The sequence below is a fragment of the Canis lupus genome, chromosome 6 (assembly GCF_048164855.1).
Source record: "Canis lupus baileyi chromosome 6, mCanLup2.hap1, whole genome shotgun sequence".
NCBI classification, from domain to species: domain Eukaryota; kingdom Metazoa; phylum Chordata; class Mammalia; order Carnivora; family Canidae; genus Canis; species Canis lupus.
This window is the reverse complement of record NC_132843.1, coordinates 28,071,314-28,085,582: the sequence shown is the minus strand read 5'-3', so window position 1 is coordinate 28,085,582 and position 14,269 is coordinate 28,071,314. Positions and strand designations below refer to the sequence as shown.

The following is a 14,269-nucleotide window of genomic DNA, read 5'->3' as shown; positions in this document are numbered from 1 at the left end:
GCTATCAAAATTCAGTCTGACTTTTGAGAAGAAATCGCTAAGGTGATTCTACAATCTCTAAGGAAATTGAAAGGATGTAGAATAGCCAAAATCTTTAAAAGGAAAACCAAAGTTGGGGATCCCTGGGTGGCTCAGCAGTTTAGTGCCTGCCTTCCGGCCCAGAGCATGATCCTGGAGTCCCAGGATCAAGTCTCAGTATCAAGTCCCACATCGGGCTCCCTGCTTGGAGCCTGCTTCTCCCTCTGCCTGTGTCTCTGCCTCTCTTTCTCTCTCTGTCTCTCCTGAATAAATAAATAAAATTAAAAAAAAAAAAAAAAAAGGAAAAGAAAAAAAGAAAACCAAAGTGGAGGACAATCAGGAAATCATTTCCTGATTTCAAAACATAATCCCAAACAATAATTAGCTTGGTATTGGCATAAAAATAGAAATGTTAATCAATGGAATAGAATTGAGAGTCTACAAATAAACACATTTATATGGTTAAGGGATTTTCAACAAGGGTGCCAGAGCAATCAAAGGGAAAAGAATAACCTTAACAAATGATGCTGGGACAAGTGGATATCCAAATGCAACAGAACAAATTGAGCTACATACAAAAATTAAATCAAGATGTATCAAAGACTAAATGTAATACCTAAAACTATAAAACTCATAGAAGAAAATATTGGTGTAAATGTTTCAGAACTCGGATTAGGCAATGAGTTTTTAGATATGACAGCAAAGCACAGACAACAACTGAAAAAAAATTGATAAACTGGACCTCGAAATTAAAACTTTCATGCTTCAAAGGACACCAATAAGAAACTGAAAGACAATGCACAGAACAGGAGAAACTATTTGCAGATCATATATCTTATAAAGGATTTGACAATGGAATGTATAAAGAACTCTTAACTTCCGTAAAAAGACAACCAATTGATAAGGATCTGAATGGACATAGCTCTAAAGAACATTATATATAAATGGCCAAGAAGCACATGAAAAAAATGATTATTATAAGTATTAGGAAAATACAAATCAAAACCACAATGAGATACCCCACTTCATACTCTCTAAGATGGCTATAATAAAAAAGATAGCTCTAAAGTGTTGGTGAAAATGTGGAGAAACTGGAATCCTCATTCATATATTGCTGATAATATATAAACTGGAATGGCCATTTTGGCAGTTCATCAGAAGGTTAAACAGAATTACTATATGACCCAGCAATTTTACTTCTAGGCACAACCAGGAGAATTGAAAATATATATCCACACAAAAACTTGTATGTGAATGTTCATAGCACCATTATTCATATAGCCAAAAAAACCTAACAACCCAAAAGTCCTTCAACTGGTGAACAGATAAATATACACTCAGCCATAAAAAGTAATGAAGTAATAATACAGGGTACAACATAAATAACTTTGAAATCATTATGTTAAATGAAAGAAGACAGCCACAAAAGGCCACATATTATAGGATTCCATTTACATGAAATGTCCAGAATAGACCAATCTATAAAGACTGAAGTAAAAAACAAAAAAGAAAAAAAAAAGACTGAAGTAAATTAGTGGTTGCTAGGAGCCAAGATGAATAGAAAATGGGAAGTGACTGCTAATGCATATGGAGTTACTTTCTGGGGTGATGAGAATATTCTGGAATTACACTGTGGTGATGGATCCACAATTCTGTGAATACATAAAAAAAATAATGAATTGTACATTTTAAGATGGTAAATTTTATGATATGTCAATTACAGGTAAATTTGGGGGGAAAAAGGAGTTACTATTAAAGCAAAAGTAACAACAATGTATTGGGGTTTACTTATAGAAGTAAAATATATGACAATATCACAAAAGTCAAGACACAGACTATTAGGGGCACCGGGGTGGCTCAGTGGTTGAGCATCTGCCTTTGGCTCAGGTCATTATCCTGGGGTCCTGGGATGGAGCCTGCATCAGGCTCTCCACATGGAGCCTGCTTTTCTCTCTGCCTACGTCCCTGTCTATCTCTCATGAATTAATAAATAAAATATTTTTTTAAAAAGACACAGACGGGGATCCCTGGGTGGCTCAGCGGTTTGGCGCCTGCCTTTGGCCCAGGGCGTGATCCTGGAGTCTGGGGATCGAGTCTCGCATCGGGCTCCCTGCACGGAGCCTGCTTCTTTCTCTGCCTGTGTCTCTGTGTCTCTCTCTCTGTGTCTCTCATGAGTAAATAAATAAAATATTTAAAAAAAAATAAAATAAAATAAAATAAATAAAAAATAAAAAGACAGACTGTTGAAAGGTCCTCAAAATTATAGGCAAAGTGGAAAATAACTTAAAATAGGCTGTGTTAAGTTAAAGATATATATTATAATTCCCAAAGTTAGTGAAATAGCCCAACAAAGAATTATAGTTAACAAGCCAACAGATTCATAAAAAATATGATGGACTTAATCCAAAAGAAGGCTATTGTTCAATATAAAATACACCTTTTATGAGAAAACATTTTCAATTTTGATAAGATCTTGCAAATTCAACTACTATTCATATCCCAGTATAAGGTGGGTACAATGGGGATACAAGTAACAAACTAGGCCTTTTGGGCAAATCACAGTTAAATCCCATAAACTACTAAACATAATAATCACTAACAAACTAAATATTGGAAATGTCATCAAGAACATGAACCAGGGATTGAAAAGCATTTTCTAGAAAGGGGTTCAATAGTAAATATTTTGGCTTTGTGGGCCAATAGCACTATGGTAGCAACTCTACCATTAGAATACAAAAGCAGCAATATTATTAAAAGAATAAGCGTGACTGTGTTCCAATAAAATTTTATTCACAAAACAGGCAGCCAGCAAATTGGGCCTATAGGTCATAGATTGTCAAACCCTGATTTAACCTTAACAAAAAGTAAAGTAAAACAAACCTATCAGATAAAGCACATGTAGCAAAGGAATGCACAGATACTAATACAAAGGCAAATAAGAAGAGGAAATCAATGACTGGGCTATAAAGAGTCTTTATGATACTTTTAAAGTGAAGGAAATAATAATAATAGTAATGCAGAGAAATTTTAACAAAGTTTCTTTCTTATATATAAAGGTTTATCCATCATCATCTAACAAATTCACAAGAACAAAAATCATAAAGCACACTTAATAAAAGAAAAAATGGTTGTCAATTTGATTTACTAACTTCACATAGATCAGGATGTAGGTCTTTTGAGACATACTAAGAAAATAATTTTTTTTAACTAAGGCTTAAGGCAAGCCTAGACATTTTAGAACAAAACCTCAAGTATCCTAGAATCCTCTGTACCTTTTAAGATTGCTTGTAGATTATTTAACATTCTTTCTTCTACCCTTACCTATGGGTAACTTGTCAGCACAGACAAATCACTTATTAGTCAGCATTTATAAAGATTGGAGAATAATGGCAAAAAAAAAAAAAAAAAAAAAAAAAGGGAAATTACTGACCTGGTCATCTACTGAATCTCCTGCACCTTTTAAAGACTCCATGGAGACTGAAGCAGCAGTAACCCTGGAAGTCTTAAGTTTAACATCAGCTTTTGGACTTAACTTGTGTCTTGATTTCGTACTTTCTTCTGTAGAAATTCCTAAGGATTTACATCAAACAAAATATCAAAATTATACTTCATTCTCTTAAACTCACCCCATGAAGCTCTTCCCTGACATCCTTCTTTTTTTTTTTTTTTTTTCCTGACATCCTTCTATATGCGATCTGATGGGGAAAACTTACTTTATAAACTTCATTTTAAACCTCTTAGTAAATAATGAATCATGAGAAGTTTATGTTTGGAATACATTTAAGATTCAATTGAAATATTTTTAAAAGGTGATGTGAAAATTTATTAGTCACATTAAAGCAATAAATTACAACATACAATACATACCTTAATGTAAAGGAAATTAAAAATCTGATTTTTAATTTAATTAGGGTACCTTCAATGGCTCAGTTTTACTATTCATTTAGTAATAACCAGTAAGCTTTAAAGAGTCTATCACATAAACCTTATATCAAGAAGTTTCCACATTTTTCTTTGAAATACAAATTTAGGCTATTATTCATAATACAAAAAATAAGAACTCTTGCTTTTTAAGAGATGAATATTCTATAATTCATCAAAAGCTCACTTGCCTGACCAGCCCCTAAAATAAGGCAAACCTCAGTAAGGTGTAACGACATTTTTTTTTTTTAATTAGTTTCCAATGGTTTGTTCTGCATCTAATTATACCTGCAAAGTGGTCCTACTGTTTTATTTTCTCCTGACACTTAAGAGGCAGAGGAAGCTTACCAAATTTATACTGAAAATCATACCTGGAACATAAACTATTGATTGTTCTTCATCAGAAACTATGAAGAAGGACATGAAGGAAAATACTAGAAAAGATCATCCAATATCCAAACGCTGCCTCTATTCTGTACTTCTGTTATAATTCCTAATTTCTTTCGACCTGGGAATGTATAACAAACTTTTAAAAACAAAACTAGAAAGGAATACACGTGAAATAAATGTAGCAAAATTAATAATCTTTTAAAGTTCATCTTTACATATTCACAATGATATATTTTGTAAAATTTTTGGAAGCCCTTATTCCATAAAATTTTTATCCATGCTTATCACAAGTGAGATACCCTACCCTACAAATTCTGTTAAGTTCCTTTCATTTCCTTTCCTTTCATAGACAAGGATTTAAATGCTCGAGTTTGTTTACTATTGGAGAACCAACAAGTTATTTTAGGTATGAATAAATAATTTCAAAATGAGCTTTGGCTTTGAAGAACACTGTTTGAAGGCAAGTCAATCATGCAAACACAAAGGTTTTATTCTTCTGCAATGCATTTGTGAAATGTCCCAAGAAACCCTACTATTTAACAAATGAAAGAAATTTAACTTTTGGGGGGGGGGGCGGGTAGGGAGAATCTTAAGCATGCTCCATGACCAGCGTGGAGCCCAAAGTGTGGTTTGATCTCACAACCCTGAGATTAGGATTTGAGCCAAAATCAAGAATCCAACAATTAACAGATTGAGGCACTCAGGTGCCCCGAAGGTGGAAGAAATTTAAGACAAAAAGAACTATTTTGAATTTCAAAAGAAATTTAGAAAGGCTAAGATCATACTACTGCTATAGAAGAAGAACCAATATAATAAAAAAGCTTTCTTTTCAGAAGCAAAATTTTGTTCACAAGTCTATCTAATAAATTGGGGCACCTGGGTGGCTCAATTGGTTAAGCATCTGCCTTTGGCTCAAGTCATGAACCCAGGGTCCTGGGATCCAGCCCCACATTGGCCTCCTTGCTTAATGGAGAGTCTGCTTCTGCTTCTGCCTCTGCCCCAGCCCCTCCCTTCCCCTCATGCTCTCTCTCTGGCTCTTGCTTTCAAATAAATGAATGAATGAATGAATGAATAAATATTTTTCTTAAAAAAAAAAGAATTCTAAATCCAGATATGTCCCCAATTTAATAACCTTCTATTAGACCTTTAGGGAGTGTCTAAACATTTTTTTTCCAAATGACTTAGAAAATTCCAGTTTTCTGTTCCTTTATAAAATGCTTTCTTTTCCAAGATTTCTAGACAAATTAATTATTTAAAACTTCCTTATAAAACAGTAGATTTAATAACATATTCAAAAAGTCAATATATTTCAGTTCAGGACCAACTCCAGCTATAGAATTTTTTCAAGGAGTGCTGATTATAAATGCCTAGAATCCCTATAAGAATTTAAGGAATACAAAGATGGTGCTACTGTCTGAGCTGCCAGATGATTTCTAATAGTTCTGTGCAGCAACACACATACTATCACAGATTCAAGATTTTGGCTAATTAACTAGTATCCCTAAACTTTAAATTTCCTCAGACATTAGGCATGGAGCTTAGATAATTTTATGGGGCACATAAGACAAGAAACAAAAATTAGACCCCACTAGTCCAAGGAAAGTGATAGTAGGTAACATTAGAGCAGAGAGAGAATTTATAAATTCGCTGGCACCCAATCTAAAAAAAAGCTTTATAAAATGAAATTGGGCAGGCTCTTCAACAGCAAACACCAAGTCATTTTCTTTGAATATCCCTTGGGACTACCAGACACAGGTGCTCAATTAATATTTAATTATTTGCTGTTGGAGATATACACATGGGAAAAGGTACCCAAGGGAAAAAAACTCATGCTGATTCAACACAAGCTCCATTTGGCAGTGTCTTCAATTAGAAGATACATTAGTGATGAATTTACAGAATATTCTCCAAAGTTGACCTAAGGAAAGGCCAACTTAGTTGAATTCTGGGAAATACACTACACTTCCCTACAATATTCACAAAGAAGACTTGACTGCTCACAGCTGAAACAGAGCAGCCGCTGAGGACCCAACTCAGCTGCACCTTGATTTGGAAGCTCATCAAGAATTTTATTTTTTTAAAGATTTATTTATTTGAGGGGTAGGGGTTAGGGCAGAGAGAGACACTCCAAGCAGGCTTCACACTGAGCGCAGAGCCCTATGTGGGGCTCAATCTCAAGACCCTGAGAACACAACCTGAGCTGAAACCAAGAGTCAGATGCTTAACCAACTGTACCACCCAGGTGCCCCAAAAAGCTCATCAAGCACTCAATACTTTCTCCTCTCAAACCTGATACAACTTCCCACATCCTTACTCTTGAGCTAGTAACTTTGCTTCTTATTTAGGAAAAACAAACTGTAGAGACCTTTCATAAGCTTTATTTGCAGATTACATAATATTACATATAGAAAATCCTAAAGACTCTACCTAGAAACCATTAGAATAAATGAATTCAGCAAAGCTTCAGGATACAAAATCAATATACAAAAATCTGTTGTGTTTCTGTACATGAATAACAAAAAAGAAATTAAGAAAATCCCATTTATCACTGCATCAAAAAAGAATACCTAAGAATAAACTTAACCAACGAGATGAAAGACCTATACATTGAAAACTGTAAGATATTGATAAAAGAAACTGAAGTCACAAATAGAAAGATATTCCATGCTTATAACTTGAAATAATTAATATTGTTAAAATGTCTGTACTGCTCAAAGTAATCTACAGAGTCAGTGTAACATCTACCAAAATTCCAATGCAATTTTTTACAAAAATAGATAGAAAATCCTAATATTTGTATGGAACCACAAAAGGCCCCAAACAGCCAAAGCAATCTTGAGAAAAAAGAATCAGAGACATCACGCTTTGAAATGCAATATAGTTTGAAATGTCAAACTATATTACAAAGCTATAGTAATCAAAACAGCATGGTATTGGCATAAAATCAGACTCAAAGACCCCCATGACAGCTACCTTTTTTCTGCTTTTTCTTCATATCACTGATATTCATTGGATGTACGACATATTTTACTTATTTGTGGCTTCATTTTATCTTACAAAAATGTAAGCACCAAATGGATGAGGATTTTCCTCTGTTTCCCACCCCCACTCTGGTTTTGTTCAGTGTTCCTTACCACCTATTGTCAAAAAATGCCCAGCTTATAGTAAATCATCTATGGAAGAATGAAAGTGATATTTATTTCTATGAGGCACTGTCCAACAACTCTTTGGTGTTGTCTCTCTTTATCTTGTTGAGGCTCAGAACCCATCACCCCAAGATGTGTCACTTTGAAATGTGGGTTATTTTGAGTTGAAAACAATCGAGGCCCAAAAGACTCAAGAAGAAACTTTCACCTTCCCACAAATGGCCTAAAAGAATTTAGATAGAGGACCTGCTCCCAGAAGGGAGATATCACCGTAAATAACTACAGTATACAGTATAAGTAAGGGGTGGTAGACAGGGATGAATTTAGCAAATTCTGTTAAAATTCCTCTCTATGTCCCATTGTTTCTATATAGCCCAGAAAACTTTAACTTCTTTTTTTTTTAATCAAACAATTCCTGTGAATTGCTTTCTTTTCCTTCAAAGTCCCAGACCCCTACTCCCTTCTCAGTTAGGAATGACAAGCATACCTAACTTTGCTTGTCTTTGGAATCTCTCAGATATATGTGGATTCCCCATATGTACCTAATTAAGTTTGATTTTTCTCCTCCTAATGTCTCACGTCATTTTAATTCTTAGACCAGCCAGAAGTCCCTTGAAGGGTAAAGGAAAATTTCAAAATATGAGGGCAAGATCCATTAGCTACATCCATGCTAGGTATCTTTTCAAATATAAAAATGCTAAATAAATTGACCTTAACAAGGGCTTAAAAAATAAGCCTAAAAATATTTGAAATTGCCTCCATCCAACCTATCCTTTCTAATCATTTGTAATCTATCCTCATCTCATCTGAAGAACCCAAATATTTACTTTCTTCAAATACAAAGTCCAAAATATATACAAGCCTATTTTATGGGAAAGGCAAAGAGACACAATATATACCAAATGTATACTGGACCTCTCATTGGGTTCTATGTGCCACCTCGGTTCTACTTTGGGATCTTTGTAAGTTCTTTAGAAGACAAGTACAGAAAATTATAAAGCATCCTTAATGCTGGTACCAAACTCCGAATCCCCAGAATTAAAGCAGTAATTAGAAACTCAAGGTAGAGGTAATAGGCAGCAGCATATCTATCCCAGACCACCAAAAGCTGAAGAACATAAACTTGGTACTGCACACTCTAACCTTCTGAGGTTTTTTTTTTTTTTTTTTTTAAAGATTTTGACAGGAAGCAAGAGGGCACACGTGTGTGCACACACGAGTGAGGGGGTGGGCAGAGGGCAAGAACAAGAAGCAGACTCCCCACTGAGCATGGAGAGAGCAGGACTGGGGGTTCCATCCTAGGACCCTGAGATTATGACCTGAGCAGAAGGCAGATGCTTAACTGATTGAACCACCCAGGCACCCCTAACCTTTTGAGTTTTGATTATTTACCAGCAACACATATATATGTAATTACTGATCCCAGTGACATTCCTGACTAGTGTATTATTTTAACATCAACATAAAGATTCTATTTTGAATTGAATATCCAATGACATGGATTATAGCTAATTCAATGTTTTGACCAAGTGCTTTACAATTCATATTTGTTGATATCAAGTTAAAAATACTGTTAATGATAATACACTGGAGTGCATTTACCCAATCAAATATAGATACTGCAGAAATACTAATTTCTTTTGATATTACCGGGAGCTATAATAAAGGAGGAAAGCAGTTCTTGGCTGAAGGGGCTTATTTTACTTGCAGATTTAACCCATAAAATGACAACATGGCATATTCATTGTTTATACATAAGGTATAAAAACATACCTTGTGCAAAACAGCACTGCTGAATCATACTGTGCAGGAGATGCATAACTCATAAGGACAACAGTAAAAAAGATGATGTTCAGTCACAGATGATCTGTCCTCACATGACAGAAACATCTAGGACTGGAAAATATCTCAATCACGTTTTTCTAATTGTTTAGGCAAAGCACTGAATACCTGTCTTTCAATTACTGTGAGAGGTATATCTGATTATACACACATACTTTTTGGTCTTTCCCTATTGAAAGTTCTATACAAAGGCTAAGGGGTGATCTAGGAATTTGTCCATATAACAGAAAAAGAGATGAAGATCCAAAGACACATGATTAAACCAAATGAGTCATAACTATCCTTATGCTTTTTAGCAAAGATTCAGTAGTAAATTTACATTGGACAATTGCTTTTGTGTCCTACTGACATATCTGAGGCTGGATGGCAATTGGTCATTTTTCAGAATAGGTGAGGGATCTAGGTAATACTAGTAACCTTGCAAGTCACTTCACACATCAGGATTTCTATCAATGTAATAACTACCATTTTGCCCATATAATTTCAACTCCTCACTTTCTATGGAAAGATGAGTATTTCACATTAATTTTCAAAGTTAGAGAGAATGTAAGAAAAAAGGAGAGGATGCAGGACTTCTATGTGAAATAAGGAGGAAGATAAGTATATGATAAGTGAGCATACAGTGCTGCTTTGACCAAGAGCACAGTGCTCAGTTCATTTACCTACCAACTTAATCAGTACCACAGCCATACACTGCCCCCCCAACACCATTTATACCTATCAGAACAATTCCATTGGTCATTGATAAAGGTAAGGAATGATAACCAAAACCACATAGGTGGCTATGAAAATGGTTACACTAAAAAAGCACTTTATTTGAAGCTGATAACCTTCAAATATCTCCACCATCACAAAATTCTACCATTGCAAGCACAGTGTTTCCTGAGAAGACTCCTCCCAGTTTCCTGACTTCCTGATTCAGCCCAGTTCCCAATGTACATTTTCTCTGTGTCCTTCCTGATAAGTAAGGAGAAAAAAAAAAATTAACGTGCACGGTGCGCTGGTACATTTTACTTGATTGTCACCCACCTACCAGAGACAAATGGTAATTATGTTTAGAAAGGGCCTAACCCTAAACATTGAGCAGCAAGGATTGCAAAAAATGTCCCTCCCTCCACATGACACTGCCATCCTAGTATTGTCACTCAATAAGGAAAACTATTGATAACACAATTTTGTAAGTTTCACCGGGAGCTAAGTAGAAAGTGCAGAGGACGATTCTGCCCAAGTTAACAGCCATGCCTCAAACACTGCTATCATGGATCCCAGCAAACAGACACAGAGATTTGCCTCTCTGCAGGCACCCAATACAGGGGCTGTCCTCTCAGGTCACACCTTTCTAAGTGAGGTAACTGGCCAAGACCCAACCATCAGGCTGGGCCAGTCTACCTAAACCAGAGAACGAACGAGTTCTGTCACACACCTCATCCCAGGTCTTGAACCGGGTACACCACCCCAACAGCCTCTCCACACACACACACACACACACACCCTCAAAACAACCCAAGAACTCCAATCCTGCCAGCGGTGACTCACGATCCACACGTAAAATCAACACTCCTCCCAGGAGCAATGATTTGCGACGCTTTTGTATTCCGTAACCAGCATCACCGCACCACATTCAGCCCCACACCTCTCCGAAAAACGCCAGGACCAAAAACCACATCGCTGACAGGCCTACAAAGTCGGACAAGGCCCTTCCTGACTTGCTCCCAACAACGCAGACCAAGGACAGTCCTAAGCCAAGGTCTCTCCTCCGCAGAGGCTCGGCCGGCCCGAGGTCACCGCGGTCAGAGGGGCCCTCCCCCCTCCCCCGCCCCCGCCCCCCACGGCCGGGCCACGACTCTAGGCCATCTTTTCAAAGCTCACCGCCGAGGAGGGCCGGGAAGCCTCGGCGCTCAGCCCCCACACCTAGAGCTCCAGCCTGGAGACACAGTCAGGCTCTCTGCTCCCTAACACCCCGGCCAGCGGAGAGCCCGGCACCCCCTCGGCGGCCGGAAAGGCCGGCCCCGCCCCCGGGGACAGCATCGAGCCTCTCCCCTCCGCGCAGAGTCCCAGGCGGCCGCTCGCCGCTCGCCGCACCGAGGAGGGCGCCGGCGCCCCCTGCCAGGCGGGCAAAGGATACAGTCCCGGCTCCAGAACGCCGCCGCGCCCAGGCGGGAGGGGCCCGCCACGTCCGCCATCTTGAAACAACCGCCACTCCGGGCGTAGCGCCGGGGCCGCCCCGCCCCGGCCTGCAGGCCCAGTCCCCATTGGCCGCACGGCGCAGAGGCCCGCCCCCGCTTGCGCGGCCGGCCCAGGCGCGGCGGCAGGGTCCGTGTGGAGGAGTCGCTGTGTCTCGGCGGCTTGGTGTGGAGCGACCGCGGGGACAGGGAGAACGAGGCTGCCGCGGAACTACTCCTCCCAGAGCACCCCGGGCCTCCCATCTCCGCCCCGCCGCGCTCTCGGGCGCCGAGGACTACAACTCCCGGCATGCCTTGGACTTGATGTCCGAGCCTCTGGGGCGGCGTAGCGCCGTCCCGCCCGCCCGGCTCTCCCGCGGGGTCCCCGCACCCGCACTCGCCGCGCGCCAAGCGGGGACGCGAGCCATGGAGGAGACGCCGCCCCCGGGCTGCAGCAAGCCGCACCTGGAGAAGCTGACCCTGGGGATCACCCGCATCCTCGGTGAGTGGAGCGGGGGGCCGTGGGAAGCGACTGCGGGATGCGGGGATGTACGCCTGAAGCCGGGAGCGGCGACGTGGACCCTGCGCCCCTGTGCGCCAGTGGGCATCGCTGCTGTGACTTCCGTTGTGAAGGAGGAGAGCGGAGCCGGGTGCGTGACTGGGCCCGGGAGCGTCTGCAGGGAGTGCTCGGACGCAGGGCCGGGAAGGCCGAAGGTTCCCCCCGCCCCCCCCCCCCACGACCACCACCTCCAGCCCAGGCCCGCCCACCCCCCCGGGGCTCGGAAAGGACGAGCTGAGGCGCGCCAAAGGGGGAGACAGCAGGCACCTGGCAGTGGGCACGTTGGGTTTCCCGAGAGGCATTCTTGGCCAGGGGAGTATCCTTGAGACGCGAGCCTTCTTCCTCCGGTAGGTAGCGGAGAGCGGGGAACGCCGCGCGCAGCCTCGCAGCGCAGGTGCCAGGTGACGATCCCCACGCGCGGTCGGAGGGAGTCCAGGCGTGCGCCGCGGAATCGGTTGGTTTTTCCCTTCCTGGACCTTTATCCAGGACCCGCCGCTGTGTTACACTTCGCTGCTGCGAAGATGGCGAGGGGGACCGAAAGGGTTCCGTGAGGAAACTCCACAGCCTCGGTACCCCCGGAGGTGTGAAAGGCGGCCGCCAGGCCTCTGTCAGGGCTTTGAAATAACACACAGGAGGAGGGGACTCACCTCCTCTGCGGAGCCAGGGAGTGTGGGAATACGTCCTGCGGGAGCTGAGGCTAGATTTTGAAAGACGAATTGAAGTTAGATGACCAAAGAAGAAAACAGTAGCCTAAGTAGGCTGCGTGGCACGCTTCGATGCCTGCTTATCACATGTATAATAAAATCTAGATTCTGTACCGTGACCCACAGTCGTTATGATCTGCCCTCCTCGGTCTTTCTGACTTTATTTTTTACTCTGTTTTTTTTGGCCACAGTGGCCTCCTTGTACCGTAAACTTAGCAAGCCTGTTCCTGCTTCAAGGCCTTTACTAGACCCTCCCCCCTCCCCATCTGCAGTTCTCTTTCCCTCACTTCATTCAATATCAGTATCTCAGAGAAGCATTCCCCGAATGTACTTCTAATAATGCCTTTCTCCGTCATTGTCTTCCCTTATCGTTTATTTATTTATTTATTTAATAGTCATTATGGGTTGATCACTACTTGGAATTGCTTGTTGGGTTGCTTTCTTAATTTACTTGTCTCTTCTGTAATAGAAGTCCATGAATTTAGGAGCCTTGTCTTGTTCTTGCTGGTATTCCCCAGTGTCTACAATAAATGCTGCAGTAAATGAGGACAAAACACCATCATACGTTTGAGAGAAATAATAAGGTTTAGAAATGAAGTTATAGAGTTGGGCAAGAAAAGATCTAATCATCAAGACCAACCACATCCTGTCCCCCCCATTAAAAAAGATACTGCCTTTTAATTAATGTTTAATCTACTCAAGACTGGCCAAATTCCCCTTAAGCTGTCAGTTCAAAGACCTAAATAATTAAATAACTAAACATTTTTAAATTTCATTTATACATTTAGTATTTTTATGTTATTGAGCATTCCAGATGTCTGGCATTAAACAACTCCGGTAATTAAATTTATAGCGAAGCTGGTTTCCTCGTGAACCTTCTAATACTTTATATCGATTTAATCAAAACTTCATAATTTCAAGCTAATATTCATAAGTCAAAAATCCATTATATTTTTATTTTTTTCACATTTGGTTTTTGTCTTGAAAATATATTAAGAGAATTTTTTAAAACAAGGTGGCTGAAGTCAGTGGTGGATGTGTAGTAGGCAAACTACCACACCAAAATCTCATTTCTCTAAATGATGTGTGAAATAACTCCATAACTATGACAATTCTATCCAAAACCAAGCCCAACAGTGCTTAAAGACAGAGAATGCCAGAAGTGCAAAATAACTATGAGTAAAAAGAGAAAAAAGCAAACCCCAGCACTGTCCCAGCCCCACTCCTTCACTGCTAGAAGGCTCTATGGCAAGCAAAAGCAGACCCAGAAATGATGCCAGCGAAGAGACTAGTTGAAGCAACAGAAAGTTTAAAACCACCAATCTGAAAGTATAACAGTAATAACAACTGGGTAAATCTGAGCAGAGGGGCAGGAAAGGGACTTTAAAGTAGGTGCTATTTAAAGGGTCAGCCATGCAATTGAAAGGGACAGTATTCCAAATGTATATATTCCAGAGGAGAAAATGTGCAAAAAAGAAGAGTCTTGGCAATTGATAATAAAAGCTCAAAGAAAAAGGAAAGCTCGCA

At 40.2% G+C, this 14,269-nt stretch overlaps 2 protein-coding genes across 25 annotated transcripts in view; one reads left to right on the top strand and one right to left on the bottom strand.

Annotated features, from left to right (window-relative positions):
• Window positions 1-12,430, bottom strand: part of KIAA1328 (KIAA1328 ortholog) — a 366,532-nt gene extending 354,102 nt beyond the window's left edge. For 2 of the 18 annotated variants that reach the window (XM_072829340.1, XM_072829345.1), the window contains exons 1-3: window positions 11,187-11,413; window positions 4,311-4,447; window positions 3,449-3,588 (exon numbers count right to left, since the gene is read on the bottom strand). In XM_072829340.1, the coding sequence (XP_072685441.1) occupies window positions 3,449-3,588; window positions 4,311-4,362 (192 nt within the window). In that variant the 5' untranslated portion in view covers window positions 4,363-4,447; window positions 11,187-11,413. The other 16 variants (XM_072829335.1, XM_072829334.1, XM_072829341.1 and 13 more) reach the window with 16 other exon arrangements.
• Window positions 11,616-14,269, top strand: part of TPGS2 (tubulin polyglutamylase complex subunit 2) — a 66,978-nt gene continuing 64,324 nt past the window's right edge. For 3 of the 7 annotated variants that reach the window (XR_012032482.1, XM_072829405.1, XM_072829404.1), the window contains exon 1: window positions 11,616-11,981. Coding sequence is in view for 2 of the 7 variants with exons in the window: in XM_072829405.1 (XP_072685506.1) it covers window positions 11,804-11,981 (178 nt within the window). In the remaining 5 variants the exon portion in view is untranslated. Of the gene's footprint in view, window positions 11,982-12,007; window positions 12,130-12,261; window positions 12,386-12,470; window positions 12,620-14,269 lie in introns of those variants that run through there. The other 4 variants (XM_072829408.1, XM_072829406.1, XM_072829407.1 and 1 more) reach the window with 4 other exon arrangements.